This window comes from Hippopotamus amphibius, chromosome 4, assembly GCF_030028045.1.
Source record: "Hippopotamus amphibius kiboko isolate mHipAmp2 chromosome 4, mHipAmp2.hap2, whole genome shotgun sequence".
NCBI lineage: Eukaryota > Metazoa > Chordata > Mammalia > Artiodactyla > Hippopotamidae > Hippopotamus > Hippopotamus amphibius.
In genome coordinates this window covers 187,687,967-187,707,776 of record NC_080189.1, presented here as the reverse complement: position 1 = coordinate 187,707,776, position 19,810 = coordinate 187,687,967, and the positions used below count along the sequence as shown (strand labels likewise).

The following is a 19,810-nucleotide window of genomic DNA, read 5'->3' as shown; positions in this document are numbered from 1 at the left end:
CTAGGACGCAGGGATGGGGGCGGGGCTCCGTGGGGGCTCCAGGCGAAGGTCCCTGGGGTCACCGCACACCCTCCCTTTCCCTCACCCTAAACGAGTCACCAAGACGCTGCCCTTGCCAATGGGCCGCTCAGCCTGCCCAGCCCTGGGCCCTGCCCCGCACGCCCGGCCCCCACGCCGCTCGGCCTCCGGCCGGCCCACCCGCAGGGACGCCCGGGTGCGGACACGAGCCCCGGCCGCATGGCCTCCTAGCTGAACACCGTCCCTGGCACGGCTGCCCCCGGGGCCCCTCGAGACCTGCCCCACACCGGGCCCCGGGGCCCCCAGCCTGACCCCAGCCATGCCACTCCACACGGCTTCCCCCACCTCTGCATGCCCCCCACGCCCCGGAAGCCCCGTGGCTGACCTGCCCTTGAACCACCCGGGCTGCACGTGTGTGCGCCTGAGGTCCGCCCCCCACGGCCTCCTGACCCCTCACGCCCCCCAGAGCCTTCGCTCCACACACACCCGTCAGGGTCCCCCCTCAGCTACACACACCTCCCTCTGCGTCGTACACACACACACGCACACGCACACACACAGGCGCACACGCACACACGGGCGTCCAGAGGTCCCAGCTCAGCCCCAAGTTAACGCAACATCAGGACCCACCAATCGCAGCCCACCCCCTCCCCACGTCGAGGCACGTCCCAGAAGAGCATCTCCTCCCTCCCCAGAGAGCCATGGGCTGGGGGAGGGGTGCTCCCCCCCGGGCTCCTCCCAGGCCCCTGGGGTGGGAGGACGGGTCCCACAGCAGCAGGGCCTTCCCGAGGCGTCCACAGTGTGGTAGGATCACCCCGCAGCCCCCACGCCATCCACCGTGGCCTCGTCCTGACAGAGCAGTGAGAGGCGCCCCAGGCTGTGCAGCTGCCACCCGGCTCCTGCTGCCACTTCCACGTGATTGGCCGGAGACGGCCTGCAAACCTGCCCCCGTGTAGGCAGCCTAAGCCCCCCTGCAGCACATAACTCCCTCCCAGGTCCCCCTGTGCTCTTCCACACGCACGTTCCTTCCACCAAGCGCTGTCTCTGTGTCACACGCTTGGTCTGCTTGTGAATTCTTTCTTAAAGAAGACAAGACCCAGGGGCCTTCTTCCAGCCGCTGCACCGCAGGAAACCGTTCAAACTCCCTCTCCTTACTTTTCTTAGTGACGTTCATTACAGAGAAAACTCTCAGGCCACCCGAGAACACCTTGGAGGAGGTGCCTGTGCTCTGTTGGGGGCGGGAGGTGCCCCCCCCCCCCACCAAGGTGTGGACCAGGAGCCCGGGGGAAGGGGCCAAGGGCAGCTCTGGGCCCCGAGGACGGAAGTGACCAGCTGATCGTGACCTCGGGAGGCCTTCACCGCCCACAGAGACGCCGGCTAAGGCCCCACCACACCTGCTCCTCCGGCCTCCAGCCCAGACCACCACCCCTCCCCACACGAGGGTAAACGCGACAGTCCCACTCCCAGTGGGCAAACCCTAAGGGGCTCACTCAGAGGTCAGCGCAGGAGGCCACAGGGAGCACAGCTGCACGGGCACCAGGGGTAGCCCGCCACTCGCCTCCTGGGCCCCAGGCACCACCCAACCGTCCACCCACTGAGCCCACGCAGACAGGCCGTCCTCAGGCCCCGGCCCCCCGCCACCCCGACATCCCCAAGCGCAGTGACAGCAGCCTGAGGCTGGCCGCCCCCGTCCCCGAGGAGAAAGCTGGGAGCGGGGAGGCAGGAGCCACAGGCACCCGTGAGGACCGGCTGGCCGAGCGCAGGGGTGCCCCGGGCTGCGCCTGCCCGAGCGTCGTGGGCGGCAGACAGCCGCCCACAGGGTCCCCGCGAAGCCCCGTGGAGCCGGGCGCAGGGCCTGAGCACACGTGCCACGGGGCAGGGCCCCTCACACACAAGGCGTGCTCAGCAGCCCAGGAAAGGGAGGAAACGTGAGCACTGGGTCCTTCCCAGAGAGGAGAGACCAGGCCCCACAACAGGAGGCGCACGTTTCAGCAGTGAGGACAGGTACGATGGGAGGACACGCGGGGCCGAGAGAGAGCCTCTGGGCCCTGCCGAGGGCGTGTGAGCAGGGAAGACCCTTCCTCAGGGCCCGGGGGCCTCTCCCAGCAGACGAGTGCCCGGACGGAGGAGACAGGAGGGTCCGCTGGTCACAGAGGCCCTTCTGCGAGCCGCCATCCGCCCCGGGGCACCCAGCGTCCCACGGGCTCCGACACGTACCCTGCAGCCTGCGGCGCTCAGGCAGAGAACACCCAGGGCTGGGCAACTCTGAGGCTGGTCCAGAGACCCCGAGGGTTTGGTTCCCACAGAACATGAGGGGAGCAGGAGGGCAGCTCATACAAGGCCAAGGCCGCAGCCCTGCCCTGCTCCGCCCTCACAGGCCAGCACTCACTGGGGATGTGTTCCGGCCGGGGATGGATGCGCGGGGGATCCGATGAGTGGGGGAAGGGGAACAAGGGATCTCTGCTGAGGGGGTCGGTGGGATGCCCTGGAGATCTGTGTTGGTGCAGGCGGGAAGGCGGGTTTGACTGGAGATTTGTGCCGGAGACCCAAGATGCACTGGGGATCTGTGACGTGGGGAGGAGGCTGCCCTGGGAATCTGAGCTGGTGGGGGAGGGGATGCACTGGTGGCGTGTGCTGCGGGGAGGCGAGGCGAACTGCGGATCTGCGCTGGGCGGAGGGTCGTCTGCCCCCCGGGATCTGTGCAGGGACGGGACGGGGTGCGGAAATCACAGGGTAAATCCCTAGGGGCCCCTTGCACATTCTCATTCCGAAGACACCGGGCCGGGGTTGCGGTGAGACACAGATTTTACACCGGTACCCGGCTTGGCCACACATAAAGATGGAACTCTCACCCAAGGCTGTAGCCACCAGCCCAGCACACCCAGCCACAATCTAAAGAGCCAGCCCAGGAAGCGGCCTGCTTTCCCTGCCCTGTACCTGCTGGAAGTCAGATCTCTCTCTCCAGCCCCACAGCCGCCCTGCGACCTCCTCCGCGGCCGGGCTTCATCCGTAGCCCACGGCGTCCCCGCCCTTCGTCCTCCCTTCCGGATGAGGAGCAGCCAGGGATTGCCCGTCGGGCCCCCGGCCGTCACACGGGCGCCCGCATCCTATCGGTGGCCCGGCTTCCCCGGGCCCGCGTCCCCCATCAGGACCCTTGAGGCCCCCTTTTTCCTGTAAAGACGCTTTCTACACACAGGAAATAGTTTAACACGCGAACACTCACGTGATGTAGTACGTAGGTCACGGGCCCTCACACGTATATAATGCTCCATGTATATGCCAGCAACCTGGCCACACGCACAGAACAAAGCCGCAGAGCCTCCTGCCCCGCTGCTCCCGCGTCCCTGCCCCGCCGGCGGGCGGCGGCTCCCTGGTGGCAGCAGCTCCGAATGAACAGCCTCTGCTCGTCCCCTTAGAACATTTCCAGTGTTTTAGGAGACACGCGGTCTCGTGACAACCGCTCAGGGTCACGGTGACCAACAGCCGAATGCGTCCCGGATGCAACAGGGACGTGGGTGACGCTGGCGCAGCGGGCCTCCTGGGGGAGGCAATCGCCCGCGCCCGTGGGCGGGGGGGGGGGGGGCCCTGCCGGACCACAGCCCCCGGCCCCGGCCCCCGCGTGCCCTCCCCCCTGGCCGCACAGCCGGGCCTGCAGGCACCGCCGGCAGCCCCACTGACAAAGGGCGCGCTCCCGTCCCGCCCAGGGTCTGAGCAGCCTCCCAGGGCGGGGACCGCCAGCTCCCCCGGCACCCCGCCCTCCGCGGCCATCTCCCCTGACCTCACTGCACCTGCTCCAGGTACAGGCTCACAGGCGTCGGATCTCCCGGGGGGCACCACTTCCCGCCTGGGAGGCCTCGAGGGGCTTACGCCTCTGGATTCACCCTGGACTTGCACAGCAAGAAGCAGAAGTCCTTCCGGAAGCAGAGCCTCCAAGTGGAACAGGCACCACGTCTCTGCCCTGCGACCAGCCACCGCCCCGATCCCGGGGCAGCAGGCATAAGACCCGGCCCCCAGGAGGCCCTCCACGGCGAGGGAAGGAGGCGCCGAACAGGGGGGCGAGCGGGGGTGGGGGTGGCGGCGGCCACAGGTGGCGTCAAGTCAGGAGCGAGCCAGCTCGGGGCAGGCGTTCTCCAGGAACGCCGTCCGCAACGCCGAGCTGAGCAGAGATGCCACAGGTCCACGTGCTCTGTGGGCAGCGCCAGGGAGCTGCGCGTGCAGCTCGCAAGGCCAGGGACCAGCGGGCCGGACGGGGGCACTGATCCTGTCCCACGTCGGACGGCGTCTCCCAGACGCTCGCTCCCCACGGTGTGGTTAACCTTTCAGCCTTTGGGCTGAAATCCATCTTGGCAAAAAGATGCACGTGTGTATTGCAGAGGGTCCTAGGGCAGGTCAGATGTGGGGAAATAATCCAGCGAATCGGCCAGAGGAGAGCAAAGACCTGAAGGACTGCCCCATATAAAGCATTTCACCGCCTCTTTACGGCACCCCTCCTCAAAGGGAGGAAGCCCACACCCTTTCTCCAGCGGGGCTGTGTTTCTGCCTTGCTCTGTCTTACATACATAAACTACTTCTCGTGTGCTCTCCCACTGGGCTGTGTCTCTGCCACTTAACTTTGTACCGCTTTTTACAGGTTTTTTCCCCTCGAAACATACTTGCTTTCGAAGGGGCAAGAGCCAGCGCAACTTTGTTTCTAGCCTCTAGCTCCTGGTGGGCCCTCAGCTAGGATTCCTGGTTTTCACCCAGGCTAGGCAGCTTCAGTTCCTGGGCGGGGAACTAAGATCCTGCTTCTTGAGGGCTCACCACGATCTCTCCGAGATCATTTGGTGTCAACACCCAGGAGTTCAAGGTAACCTGCAGGTCTCGCCCAGACGGCTGGCTGGAGACGGCTGGCTTTCACTCTCTCCTCCACGCGTCTGTGGTTTCTCTCGCACCTTACCTGCACAGCAAGGTTTCTTTTCTACCTAATGCTTTAACACCCTCTTGGGGAGGGCGTCACTGCAGGCGCGCACTGTTGTCGGCGTGAGGTACGGTCCCTAGGCCCTGACCCTGTGGCACGTTCCAGGGTGGCCAACCCCAGCGCCTCCAGGAGTTCCGCCTTCACCCCAGGCCTTGGCAGCGCAGACTGTGCAATGGCCAGCCTATGAGGCTGGCCACATTCAAGCAGACCGCAATGCCCTTCTTGAGGATAGACAACAGATTCCACCCCCAGCCCCCCGCCCCCAGGAACATCACGGCAGCCGCTCGGCACTGGTCCCAATGTCCTCTCCAGGTAAGAAAGGAGGACACCTTGTGCAAGGTACCAAGGATGACCAGAGCCGTCTGGTTAGAAATTCATGGGAGATCAGAGGACCCTCTGAATCTCCTTCGGGTGCCTCCTGGGAATGTTTCCGGGAGGCTGGCCCTCATTTCTAGGAGTGCTGTTCTCAATATGGGAGGATCCGCTTCCCAAGCCACATGGGCTGAGAAAGGGGAAGCTCAGGTTTTGCTGTAACACTACCTGGCCTTTATATAAGTTGGGGAACGGAAAAAAAATGGCCTAAAATCAGTCTCTTACAATTAGGTCTTTATTGCCACAGGATGCAAAGTGGACTGAGGCTCCCCGTGTTCAGGCCTTCTTGGCCCTCCATCATAACGCCACTCTATGTGGCTCCTATGACCAAAAGCCTGAGGAATCCAAAGAAAATTCTCCTGACATTTTAAATGATCCTCTTTTAACCAACCCCCACCCCCAGCTCTTAGGGGGAAAACCAAGCTTCTCCCACTCATGCAAATCCCCTTACTCCTCCAGATTCTTCAGGTCAAAGGAAGACTCCACCTCCCCCAAGGAACAGTCCCTGCTGGGACAACATTTTATCAGCCAGTCTGCCCCTCTTATTAGGGCCAATGTGAGCACTGCTTGGTCTATATTTTAGCTATGAAACGACGACTACAGGAAAAGAAAGATGGGTTTTTTGCTGTTCGTTTGTGTTTGGTTTTGGGGTTTTGGTTTTTGGTTTTTTTATGCTGGATGGCCACAATATTCTTTAGACTCCGGAGCAAATTGGTTGCGATAAAACTTTTGAAATTACAAAACCGGCTCTTTTTGCATGTGCAATTAGAGAAAGCTACCTTGCTAAAGCACTTTTTTTCAGAATTCTGACCCTGAGAGAACAAAAGTATGCCTAAGAGAAAACCTGAAGTTAACTCTTATCATATCCTTGAAATACAAACATAGGGTGCTTTGCCTGAGACTTCAGCCTTGGGTTAATTACTAGAACTTCAAGCCAAGAAAGAAAAAAGAGACAAAGAGACACTTAAACCTCAAGTGGAAACTATGAGATGTCTGTCTGCCTGCCTGTCTGTCTGTCTGAATATGTGTATGCCTCAGTGTGTATCTTTGTCTTTGGATAATATCGCTGAGGTTAATTTGTAAAGGAGCTCTGTTTAATTGGCTTTTTAAAAGTAAGCACTTACAAATCAAACAATTCTAATACAAGAGAGACTAAGCTAAATAAATTTCAGGTTCACGCGATCTAGGAAATATTCAGTGCTGAATTGATATCTTATATGTGTTCCAACGTCTGTACACTTTGAATGTAATTATGTTTTTTGTTCTGGGGTTTTTTTAATGTTTTAGTTTTTAGAGATTTTTGGTAACTTGAAAGCCTAGAGTTTTGCTAAATTATGGCAAATGATAAGAACTCAGTAAAGGTTTAAATCATTTTTAAGATACATTACTGGAATATTGGTTGCTGAACAAATCTACATTTACCTTTTGTATTCTTGAAGAGGGAAACTAAAGATGTTTGGGTTTATTAGACACATGCCTTGCACCACGCTGAGGAAAGAAATTGTGCTTTGTGAAAGTTTTTAGAGGTTATGGAATGTGTTCTTAAGGTTGCTAATCGGAAAATGCCATTGTGACCAACAGTTCCAAATTTCTTTTCCTTGGTTTTCACTAGAGATTAAGGTTTTTAAGCATTAAAAATTATAACACATTATTAAAGCTATTAAAAGGATAAGGGAGATATTCCAGGGTGTGAAGCACGCAGAATGTGTGTTATCAGTGAGGACTGGAACTTGGTTTTCTCTCTCTGAAGAGAACGACGTTTTCTTGGGATGCTGCCTTTGGTAACAGACTGTGTGAATGTGTTTGCCTTTAAGTGATTTATATTTGCTTTTGAAATCTTTTGCCACTTTGGTTGAGTAAATAAGTATTATCGCACAATGACCTGTGATCCTATTTGACGAAATGTTTTAAAACTTTTTGATATTTTTAACAAACTTCCCAAGTGTCAAATTCTACTTAAAGTTCTTCTGACCTCCAGCTAACTTTGAGGTGCCTCAGAGGGCCCCGAGGTATCTCAAAAAATATATATTAAACTAACCGGGATTACTGGAGAGATCAAATGACAGGAGAAACGTTGTCAGATAAAAGACAGCAAGAGCAGAATCTGTGAAGATCGTGGCACATTCAGACAAAGTCCATTCCGCTCCTACGAAAAGATTAACGCCTCAGTGTCCGTCTCCTGCCATCCTGATGTCCTCGCAGCATGGCCGCGGTCTACTCCGAAATCAGAGACATTAAAACGGGTAAACAATAACTGCACATTAAACAGCCAGGGCTGTGGGAAACCCCAGACGGCCGCTTGGCTCTTCCTGGCTCCCTGCCAAACCTCATGTTTTATTTGGGGGGTTAAAGCCTTCCCTGGCCGCAAGGCTGATGCCCTCACAATGAAAAAGTAAGTGGTTAGAAAACGCGCTTTCTGCTTGGGGTATCCATTCCACAGTCTCCGGTGATCGCGGCACCCACTTCACGGGACAAATCGCTCAAGCCTTAACCCCACACCTCACAAGCTTCTTGAAATTATCACTGTCACTTTATCCCCAGTAATCACGCGAGGTCAACAAAACTAACGGAGAAACTGGACTCCAACAAACAAAAACTAATGACATGGGATTCCGTGAACTGCTAAAGGTGATTACAATTTTTATGACTTCTGGCTGGTGTATAACAGGCTTCTCGTTTTTGTTTTTCAGATACAGGGAAGCCCTTCTCTGCAAGCTGCTCATAGTTTACAACAGTTAGCTGACTTACACCTGTGGGAAACCTTAAAACCTCTCTCTTTTCTCTCTGCCGGGTCCCTCCAGAAACTGGAGACGCCTGGATTACAAGCAGCCTCGTCAGGTAAATAAAAAAGACTGTGTCCCGACATGTACAGGAGTCTCAAAATATTTGGGGGACCTCTAGAAGGGAACCTTTCAGCTAGGAACCATCTGACGGCAGGCCTTTGGCATGGCCTTCTTGGCCTTAGGAGGCCTTTTGTGAATTTAGTCTGAAACTCCTTCTAAGGAACTACATCAGAGTCAGCATAGAGAAACCTATATGGTCAATGGAGCAGACATTTTAAAAACAAACGAGTCTTGATTAGGCCATGTTTAATGGAGGTGAGGGTAATTTTAGGGGAAAAGGAGGACTATGTTTCACTAAATGTTAAATTCTAGGTTTGTTACCTGAGGTCTGTATTTACTAAGACTCACTTCCCAGATGGTCCTGTGCGGTTATGTTATATCATTACAAGATTTAATTCAACTATTAAAAGGATGATCTAAGTTTGTTTCTGAAGCTTAACTTCGTAATCAGTCTCTGGATAAAGATCAGATGCTCCATTATCTACAAGCAGGAGAGGAACACCAGGCTGCGGTCGTTTAAATTTAAAGGAACCAGCCTAGTAACATCACACAAAACAGGCTAGGTCAGACAACCTTGGGGGTATGCTAGGCTGCACCTAAGGAAAGCCCTTGACTTAAATTCTTGCTCATGGCCTTACTAATACTGCTGGCTATGTTATTTTTTTTATTGCCTGTTTTACAAAATTATTTCTTACGTTACCAAATGTGCGACCGCACCCCTGGTAAAATGATGGTATACAGTCCCATATGAGAGCGATGACTGCAACAGTGTAACCCTAAAGACGGGATGAAGCAACCAGAGGGGACGCTTTCCTGGACCGTAAAGAGACCAGTAAGGCAGGGGGTCAGGAGCCTTTTGGCTACTGTGAACAACGCCTAGTCCAGTCACAGCACGTGGAATGGCCTGACAGCAAAAGCTTGGCCAGACCTGGGAACGAGCACTCCTAGCACCGTGGGATGAAATGGGCATGAAATGCCCCCAAACCATGGTCAAATTCACGCCCAGGAAGGCCCCCTGCCAGCTGGGACCTGGCACTTGCTGCCTACCTCTACAAGGATTAAACCACGAGCTGCTGCAAGCTGCTCACCGTCCACACCTCCTGAAACGAGTTCAGAGTGGAGATCAGGAACGAGGCACTGACTCTGTGTTCTGGGAGCACCTGGCAGGACAGGCCTTCAGGGAGACACTTTCAGGAGAAGATTTTAGGAGCCCAAATTCTTGCATCTTCTCATACCTAGAGAAACATCATTGATGGTGACACCTGTTTTGACTCCTAAAGGGAAACGTACAGTTAAAAGTCAAGACGGAAGAACTGTGGTCAGACATCCAAGGTAATACTAGGTGACACTATGGGTGTGATTTCAGACACGTCCTTGTACTGCTGAGAAGTTAGGTTTTAGGAGCTGTGTCAGGCTTGAGGCCATCAGCCACGCTCAAGACCATACCAGCTGCAACCTTAGGTTTTCAAGGTCTCCTCTTGTACCTATTACATTGTAGACAATGAAATTGCTTTAGATCATGTGGAAACAAGAAGAAGAAACACGTACGGTGACAAACAGCACCTGTTATTTATATATTAATACCACAAAGGTTAAAACCTACTTAGATAAAACCACACAACTGGCCACCTGGCTACAAGTCTCTTCAAAATGCCAGCTCCAGACTGGGTTTCAGGCTTACTCTCCTGAAGAGAAATGAGATCGATTTTGTCTATCCACGCTCAGGTGGTGCAGCTACTTCTAACTGGGTCTGGTACACCTACATCAGTCACACGGGGCCAATAAAAAAGGATGTCATGGCCAAAAAACCAAACCTGGTGGCGCAGTGGTTAAGAATCCACCTGCCAATGCAGGGGACACCGGGTCGAGCCTTGGTCTGGGAAGATCCCACATGCCGTGGAGCAGCTAAGCCCATGCGCCACAACTGCGGAGCCTACATGCCACAACTACTGAGCCCACGCACCACAACACCCGAAGCCAGTGCACCTAAAGCCTGGGCTACGCAGCAAGAGAGAAGCCACCACAGTGAGAAGCGCACGCACCACAGCAAAGCGTGGTCCCAGCTCACCACAGCTAGAGCAAGCCCGCCCAGCAGCAGAGACCCAACTCAGCCAAACATTAATCCATTTATTTAAAAAAACTAAGACAGAAGCAATATTGTAGCAACTTCAATAAAGCTTTAAAAATGGTCCACATCAAAAAAAAATCTTTTAAAAAAATACACATTACCGTGCCAGATGGCTCCATCCCTTCGGACAGGGTCACCCGAGCACTGACTACTCCTGCTTGGGCCTGTGGTTACAATAATTCTTTTACTGATCTTTGACCCCTGTCTTCTTTTAACCGACTTGTCTCATGTGTTCTCTCTAGAACACAAGTCTTCTAGACAAGAGGACCGTGGTACAGAGATTCCAGCCACGGTGCAGGACAGATCCTGCTGGAACAGCAACAGAAGCTGCCCTGGAGCCCCTTAACGAGATAGGGCAAGAGCTCCGTGACCCCAGCTGGGTAGGCTCTGTGAGCCCCATGCCAGCCTGAAGGAGCTACGGAAGACAGACCTTCACCCTTCATCCTCCCAATAAAGATTTCGTGGGGTTCGCGTCTCTCGGTGGGACTCGAGGTAGGAGATAGGCGGGCCCCCGGGCTGAACAGCTGGAGCTGGCCACGCAGAGCACATGGGAGCTTCGTTCTCCCTGGACCCTCCAAGGACCAAGGGCGTGGCAGGAGCTGAGCCCTGCTGCAGGAGAGCGACGAGACGACCGCATCTATCACTCCTGAGGTCCGGGAAGCCTCCCCGACGCCACACGCACAGGAAGGCTCCTCGGGCGCCAGAAAGGGAGGGGCGTCCCCCCACAGCAAGTGCTGCCAAACTCCCCCTTAGCCTTCGCGCTGGAATCCGTCTCGGCAAAAACACGCGCACGCACATGGGAGGGCCCCGGGACAGGCCAGGTGAGGGAGAAGAGGCGAGCTGGTTGGCCAGCGGGGAGCAGAGACCCGGAAGGACTACGCCTCCGTGAAGCATCTCCCGCCTCTCCACTGCACCCCTCCTCAAAGGGAGGAAGCCCGCAGCCTTTCTCCGGGGGGTGCTCCTGCCTTGCTCTTACGTACATAAACTGCTTCTCCGTGTGCTCCCACATCTGCGCTGTGTCTCTGCTAATAAACTTGGTACCTCTCTGTGCAGTTTTTCCTCCTCGAAACATTCTTGCTTTCAAACGGGGCAAGAGCCAGAGCTCCCGGTGGACGAGCAGCTAGGATTCCTGGTTCTCACGCAGGCTACGCAGGTTCAGCTCCTGGGGAACTAAGATCCTGCTTCAGGACCGCTCACTGCTGTCTCTCCGAGAACAAGACCTCCACACACAGCACTTCTTGAGCGGGGGCTACACGTCTCCCGGGATCCCCATCCCAGCCCTGATGTTGAAAGAACGGGACGGCGCTGGGGGAGCACACAGGACGTAGGGCGTGCTGCAGCACTCAAAGAAACGAGAAACTGAGGCTTCGTGTCCCCCGCAGACAGGACGGCCAGTCTCAGCCCACACAGCAGTGCAGGGCCTGCACGTTCTCTCTCAGCTGGATGGCCATTTTCAGGCCCCAGGGACCACCGTGGACTCTGACCTCCGGAGGACAGCAGTGGCAGCAGCACAGCCGCCCTCTTCCCGGGGATGCTGCATTGGCCTTTCGTCAGGTATCGGGGCCACGGTAGGAGCCGGGGAGAGGAGGAGGGAAGGGGCGGGGACCCAGAGGAAGACAGCGGTCTGAGGGGCAGGCCACATGGGCAGGGAGCGGGACAAGGCCCGAGGCCGGGCTACAGCCTGGACCCAGCCACAGCTCTCCGGGGCCAGGAACAGTGCCCACCGGGCTCGGGGGCACACAGGGCTCACGACAGGGGCCTGGAACCCAGGCTGCGGTGGGCCAACCAGGCAGAATCCCTGCCGAAGGTGAGAGCCGTGACGGCCGCGGTTCCCACTCTCTCCCCTGGGTCCCAGGGCACCACTCACCCCACAACCTGCACCCACAAGAGGCACCTCGTGTGCATCTGGACTCCCCCAGGCCCTCTGAGACAGAAACCACCCAGAAGAAAAGGGAACTTCAGGAAGCAAGTGGTGGACCTGGTTTCAATCCACTTCTTAGTGTTTAGGTTGCGGGCAGGGAGTTTACAACTCCGGGGCAGGTTACCAAGTCCTAGGAAGCAGGGCTGCAGACACACAGTGCAGCCGCGAGGAGCCACATGTGCCTGGGGTCAGAGCTGGGAGGGGACACGGAGCCCAGGGCTGCAGGGGAGCCGCGTCCACCACCCCCACCCTCGGTGAGTGCGGTCCACGAGGATCAGGACACGGGGCGTGGGATGGGAGCCGTGGAGGCAAGACGGGCCTCGGGGACCCCACAGAGGGGCCGGAGCAGCCGAGCTGGCACGGGGAGGGCAGGCTGCCCACGGGTCACGGTGCTGGCCCGGCGCAGGCACTAGGGAGCCCTGGCAGGGACATGCCCACACCCACAGTGCTGGTGCCCAGAGGCCGGCGGAGCTCGGGGGACTGCTGGGCCTCCGAGGACCGTGATGGGCTGGGGGACGGGAGCCTGAGGGCTTCGCAGGGCCAGGTGTGCTGCAGCCACAGGGCTGGGCTGGGGCTGAGGACGAGGCCCGGGTGCACAGGTGGGTCCGAGCTGAGGACACAGGGAGGATGCTGGCTCAGCACAGGGGAGAAAGAGGACCCCCGGGTGTGTGGGGAGAGGTAAGGGTCCTGTCCAGCACCGTGGAGCCAGCTAGAGTCCCAGGACAGGGTCGGACGGGGTGGCTGGGGTCAGGGCTGGGGCCGGGGCCCAGGGTGGCAGGAGGGCCGGGAGCAGAGCAGGCCGTGCTGGCCCGGGCTCCCGTGTGCCCAGAGCTGCCAGCACAGGGCTGAGCACCCAGCTCCACAGGCTACAGGAGGGGCCGCCGGAGCCCGGGCCTGAGGGAGACGGGACCAGAGCAGGATCCGGGGTGGTGGGAGACGGAGCGGGGAGGCTCCTCACAGGGGCTCCTCCGGGAGGGGCCCAGGGCGGGACAGGGGCTCTGCCAGGGGAGAGCCGGCCGGGGCCGGGGTGGGCACCTAGTGCCTGCAGGGAACACAGCTCAGCCCTGGAAAGAGCGGGGTCAGGAGTGGAGCTGCACGAGGGTGAGGGCTCAGGGTGGGCAGAGGGCCAGGGCCCACTGAGGGCCAGAGCCCCGGGACAAGGGCAGGGAGGCAGCCGGGGACCGGGGGCCAGGGAGAGCAGGGGACCAGAGGCTGCCCCGAGAGCTTGGGGAGCGGATAGAGTTTGTGCAGGTGAGCACAGAGCTGGGAGGCCGGGGAGCTGTTCTGGGTGATTTGGGGGAGCCGGTGCCGCTTGTGCAGGTGAGCAGGGGCTGGTGGGGTTTTAGACCAGCGTGGGGTCTGTGGGGGAGCAAGTAGAGCTGTGCAAGTGAGCACGGGGCTGGGAGTGTGGGAGACTGGCTAAGGAGTTTGTGGGGAGCAGGTAGACCTTGTGAATTGGAACAGGCAAAGTGGAGGGCAGGGGCTTGAGTTGCCACGGGAGCTCTGGCGAGACGAGCTTTTGCAGGGGACCAGAGGTCTGGAAGACAGAGGATGGCTAGAGAGCTTTGGGGAGCTAGTAGAGCTTGTGCAGGTGAGCACGGGGCTGGGAGGTCAAGGAGCTGCCCCTGGAGCTTTCGGGGAGCAGGGGGAGCTTCTGTAGCTGAGCAGGGGGCTTGGAAGGCAGGGGGCTGTGCTGGAAGCTTTGGGGGAACAGGAAGGGCTTGTGCATCTGAACAAGGGGCTGGGAAGGCAGGGTCCGGCCCAGGACCTCAGCGGAACAGGCCACTGGGGTTTGCAGGTGAGCAGGACAGGGTTGCAGGGGGCAGCGGGCAGGCCAGTTGCAGCTGTAGGCCCAGCGCTCCGGGGACCCTGGGCAGTCTGGCTCCGGGTGAGCCCAGCCACCGGAGGACACCGCTGCCGTGAGCTGAGCCCAGGCCCCTGAGCCAAGGGCGCTGTGGGCGCAGGGGGCAGGGCAGCTGGCAGTGGGGGCCGAGCAGGCAGTCCCACAGGAGCCAGGGGTGGGGGGGCACCTGGTGTGTGCCCAGGGCCCAGGGCCAGGGGAGCAGGGGCACGAGGGCAGGGAGGGCTCAGGCCTGAGCTGGGGACCCGGAGCTCAGAGGGGCAGAGGCTGGACCCTCGAGGGACAGGCGGCCCGGGCTCAGCTGAGGGGCCAGGAGGAGGGGCTGGAGGCGGGTGAGGGAGCAGCTGGAGGAGGAGAACGGAGGGCACAGAGAGGAGGGCAGCGGCCCCGGCCGGGAGCTCCGGGGGCCGGGGGGACAGGGGGGACCCCAGGAGTCAGGGAGCAGGCAGGGTGGTGCAGGGGTGGGGAGCTGGGAAGAGAGGGGCAGGGGGGACCCCAGGAGTCAGGGAGCAGGCAGGGTGGTGCAGGGGTGGGGAGCTGGGAAGAGAGGGGCAGGGGGGACCCCTGGAGTCAGGGAGCAGGCAGGGTGGTGCAGGAGGCAGGGAGCTGGGGGGGCAGGGGGCTACTCCAGGAATTCAGGGGAACAGGAAGGATTGTGCGGGGGGCGGGCGGCTGGGAAGGCAGGGGCTGCCCCACGAGCCCTGGAGTCCGGGCCATAAGGCTGAGCTAAACCGAGCCCTGGTCTGGCGAGAGGGGCCGGGTGGTGGGCAAGGCCGGGTGGGGAGGGGACCCTAGGAGGGAAGGTCTCTGGGCTGAAGGGGCACAGGCAGCCCTGAGGGGACACGATGGGCCACGGTGCATGGGCCCAGGGTCCCCAACCTCTTCCAGGCAACTATGGGGACCTGAGACAGAGGGGTGGACGTGCCAAAGTGAGGTGGGTTGACAGGGCAGTGAACCCAGCCGGGGGGACATGAGGGGCCCTTTCAGGCCACAGACAGGCCTGCAGGCCTGCGCTGAGCAGACCAGGGTCACAGCGGACAGGTCTGGCCAGGGAGTGGGGCTGGGCTGCTAGGGCCGTGCAGGAGAAGAAGGCCAGGGGCGGTGCAATGCTCCAGGGATGCAGAGGGCCAGAGCTGGCCCAGAAGACGCCGGACCTGGGGGCACAGAGCAGGCCAGGAGGAGGGGCCGTGAGCAGAGCAGGGCCAGTGCGTGGCAGAGGCCCTGCCAGGCTGGGGCAGCAGGCCAGGGGGCGCAGGAGGCAGGAGCCACCGGTCAGGGCTCAGACACAGGGCCCCATCGGGCCAGGCACCCATGGAGGGCAGGGCCCCGGGGGCTCTAACCAGGTGGTCCCCCAGCACTGACCCCCAGCTGTGTCTGGAGCGACAGCTGCAGAGGCAGACCCCTGGGAGGCACAGAGCCACGCCCAGCCGCGGGTCTTCACACCCTCTGGGAGCACAGGGTCTCTGGGCTCAGCGGTGCCCAGGCCTGCACAGCGGGTGCCCTGCCCGAGCCTCCCGGGGTGAGACCCTGGCGGTCACACGGCCTCCTCTCTCACAGCCTCCGCCACGGCCCCCACCGTCTATCCTCTACCTGTTGCCTGCGGCCACACACCTAGTTCCACAGTGGCCGTGGGCTGCCTGGTCTCCAACTACGTCCCGGAGCCCGTGACCGTGACCTGGAACTCGGGCGCCCTGTCCAGCGGCGTGCACACCTTCCCGTCCGTCCAGCACTCCTCAGGGCTCCACTCCCTCAGCAGCATTGTGACTGTGCCCGCCGGCACCTCTTTTGGAAAGACCTTCACCTGCAATGTAGCCCACCCGGCCAGCAGCACCAAGGTGGACAAGAAAATCGGTGAGAGGACGGGCCGCAGGGAGGGTGTCCACGACGAGTCAGCCCCAGGGTCAGCCCTCCCGACGGGGCAGCCATGGACAAGGGATGGCGAACCCCTCCCGGGATGTCAGGGGAGGCCCTGCCTGTCTCCCTCAGCTGAAGGCCTCCCAGGCTCAGGGAGGGGGTTCTCTGGGCCTTTCTGCCAGGTCTATGTGGGTACAGGCTGGACACCTTCCCCAGACCCTCGACCCAGAGAGCCGGGAAATGGACTCAGACCTGCAAAAGCTTAGTCCTGCCCTGAGCCCACCCCCGCTCCTGGTAACCCCCATTGTGTTCTCTCTGCAGAGATCCGGGGCGCAACACCCTGCTCCAGGTGTCCCAGATGCCCACGTAAGTTGCCTGGCCTCACCCTCTGCCATTCGGAGGTGGACCACGTCCAGGCATTGCACAGGGTTGTGGGGAGCTTGGGATCCCAAGAGGAGGTCTGCCCGGGTGCTGACCCCTTCCACCGTGTCTCCCCTCCCAGCCTGTGAGATCCGGGGAGGACCATCCGTCTTCATCTTCCCCCCAAAACCCAAGGACATCCTCACAATCTCCCGAACGCCCGAGGTCACATGCTTGGTGGTGGATGTGAGCCGTGATCACCCCAATGTGGAAATCCACTGGTTCGTGGGTGAGGTGGAGGTGCACACGGCCAAGACGAAGCCAAGGCAGGAGCAGTTCAACAGCACTTACCACGTGGTCAGCGCCCTGCCCATCCAGCACCAGGACTGGCTTCAGGGAAAGCAGTTCAAGTGCAAGGTCAAACACCAAGACCTCCCAACTGCCATCGAGAAGACCATCTCCAGGGCCGAAGGTGGGCCTGGGTGAAGGGTGCGGGAGGGTCCCATGCTGCCACTCAAAGTGACCATCGGGCTAACAGCAAGGCCTGTCCCCACAGGGCAGCCCCGGGAGCCGCAGGTGTACGTTCTGGCCCCACCCCAGGAAGAGCTGACCAAGAGCACGGTCAGTGTAACCTGCATGGTCATCGGCTTCTATCCGAGCGACGTCAACGTGGAGTGGCAGAGGAAAGGGCAGGCTGTGTCGGAGAGCAATTACCGCACGACCAAACCCCTGCTGGACGCCGACGGCTCCTTCTTCCTGTACAGCAGGCTCAGGGTGGACAGGAGCAGCTGGCAGCAGGGAGACACCTACACGTGTGTCGTGATGCACGAAGCTCTACCCAGTCACCTCACACAGAAGACCATCTCCAAGTCTCCGGGTAAATGAGCCACACGCCGGTGCCCCAGCGAGCCCGCCCTCCCCCACGGGCTCCAGGGTCCAGCGAGGACGCCTGATGCCCAGCCCGTGTACATTCCTCCGGGGCCGCCATGAAATAAAGCACCCAGCGCCGCCCTGGGACCCCGCAATGCTGTCACGTTCTTTCCGAGGCAGAGCCCCGGCGCACGCCGGGCCTGCGGGGCAGGGGTGGCCGGCCCTGGGCCACAGGGGTCACCATCACTGGGGGAGGTCCCTCTCGGGCACCGACCCAGAGCGCGCGGGTCTGCACGGGCCACCTGGAGGCTGCCCGAGGCCGGGGAGGGCCTTTGGCAGAGGGGACAGCTCCTCCGGCCGGCCTCCAGCCAGCAGCGGCTCTGGCTGCCCTGTGTGCACGGCAACGGGAGAGGCCCCGCAGAGACCCTCGGGGACATGAGTGCCCACGTCTGCCCGCCCCTGTTCCAGCCCAAGCTGTGGCACAGTGGCCCGGCCTTCTCCCCGGGTTCCTGTCCCCTGTCTCCAGAGTCCACGTGTGGCTCTGTGGCCTCACGGGAACCACGCATGGCCCACACTGCAGGGACGGCCCCGCTGCACGCTCAGGCACTGCAGAGCAGGCCCCCACCCTGCCTCAGGCAGGCGGCTCTGCCCCGCGTGTCCCTGCCACACCAGGCCTGTGCCCTCGGGGGACAAGGACTCCTGTGCCCCAAAGGGCCAGGCCAGGAGGCCCTGAGTGCCCAGGGGAGGGACCGTCCACACAGCCCCGTGCACACCGAGCCCAGAGCCACGGAAAACGAGCCCCACCTGCCCGCTGAGCCATGCCAGCCCGCACACCGCCCTCATCTACACACACACACCTGCGCACGGACACGCGTGCACAGTACACCCACATCTCACACCCGCATGCATGACACACGCAGGCCCTGCACACGGGGCCTCACACAGGGGCACCACACGGCCCAGACCAGACCACAGAGCTGGTCTCATGAACCCTCACCGTGCACACCAGCCTCGTCCCACCCTCTCCGTCCACGGGCTGCTCAGCGCTGCTTCCCCACACTGACCACACTGAGCAGCTCACACACCGTCCCTCCTCTTCCCTGGGGCACCCCCTCCCCTCCCTAACAGGCCGAAATCCCCCCACAGCCCGCTCCTCCCGGCACGCCCACCCCTGCTGCGCAGGGACACAGCCCCACCCCGTCCTGGCCACGCCCTGGGGCAGGGTCCACGAGGCACGGGCTCTGCTGGCCCTCCCGCCCTCTGCACCTGCCCCCAGGGGGAGAGGAGGCAGGGGCCTGAGGCACTGTCCTCTGCGGGGTCCGGCCACCCTCCCCCAGAGGGCCCAACTCAGGGCACAGCACAGGGGACAGAGCAGGACACACTGGCCAGGCCGAGACTGGGGCCCAGGCTGGAGGCACTGGGGGCTGGGGCTGGTGCCCGCGACGGACCTCAGGTGCCCCTGGCCCGTCTCAACTCCCGCCAACCCCACCAACCACACTGGGAGCTGTGCTCAGGCCCCAGTGACCCTGCCCAGCCCCCACGGGCAGGCACAGCACTGACCACCCCTTCCCTGTGCAGAACTGCTCCTGGAGGAGGAGAGCTGTGCCGACGCCCAGGAAGGGGAGCTGGATGGGCTGTGGACCACCATCTCCATCTTCATCACGCTCTTCCTGCTCAGCGTGTGCTACAGCGCCACCGTGACCCTCTTCAAGGTGGGTGGGCCGGGCACCGGGGAGCCCTCAAGGTCCCCGTGTCCCCACTCTGTCCCCACCTGTCCCTTCACTGTCCCCACAGGGTCCCAACACAGTGTCCACACTGTTCTAACACCGTCCCCTCCCTGTCCCCATCACTGCCCTGCCCTGTCCCCATCACGTCCCCGTCTCCCCTGCATACCCTCCTTGTCTGGCCGCCCGGGGGAAGGGGGGCAGGCCTGGGGGGACCGGGGGGCCCCAGGCTGACTCACCCGCCCCCTCAGGTAAAGTGGATCTTCTCGTCGGTGGTGGGGCTGAAGCGCACCGTCATCCCCGACTACAGAAACATGATCGGGCAGGGCGCCTAGGGCTCACGTCGGCTGCGTGCAGGGCCACCCAGCCCCGCCAGGACCACACCGCCTGCGCCAGGCCTGCGCCTCCGCCCGCACACCTCGCCAACCTCCGCGCTCACGGCCGCCGTCGCCTGCGCCTCCGGCCTCTGGCCTCCTGCCCGCCACCCCTGCCCCCGCCCTCCCCGGGGACCCGAGGGGCCGCCAGGTGATGCCCCGACCTGGCTGATGGCCCCCGCCGGCCTCCACGCGGCAGCAGGACACCCCCGGGGCCGCGTGTGCCTACCAGGGATGCCCAGGTCAGCGGGCGTGTCCACGTGAGGACGGCCTCCCGGGCTGTCTACACAGGCCCCGGCCCGCTGCCTCTTGTCCAGGACGGACGGCAGAATGCAGGGTCCCCGAGAGCAGGCGCCGAGGGGAACATCCGCCTTCCCCGCATCCCCAGCAGGAGAGCTTCTGCACCTGCCGCCAACGGTCACACAGGTCACCTGCACCGAGGACGCTGCTCGGAGCAGGGCCAGAGCCCGTGGTCACTGCAGAAGCCTGCAGGGCAGGTGGGGAGGTCCAGCCACACCAGCCTCCCAG

The 19,810-nt window shown here is 60.9% G+C and overlaps 1 gene segment (V, D, J or C); it reads left to right on the top strand.

Moving 5' to 3' along the window:
• The first annotated feature begins 7,550 nt into the window (after window positions 1-7,550).
• LOC130852007 (immunoglobulin heavy constant gamma 4-like) lies at window positions 7,551-19,243 on the top strand. The segment is given in 6 exon segments: window positions 7,551-7,590; window positions 15,658-15,951; window positions 16,457-16,786; window positions 16,871-17,191; window positions 18,763-18,896; window positions 19,160-19,243. Coding segments are annotated over 6 exon segments (1,203 nt in total).
• The last annotated feature ends 567 nt before the right edge of the window (window positions 19,244-19,810 follow it).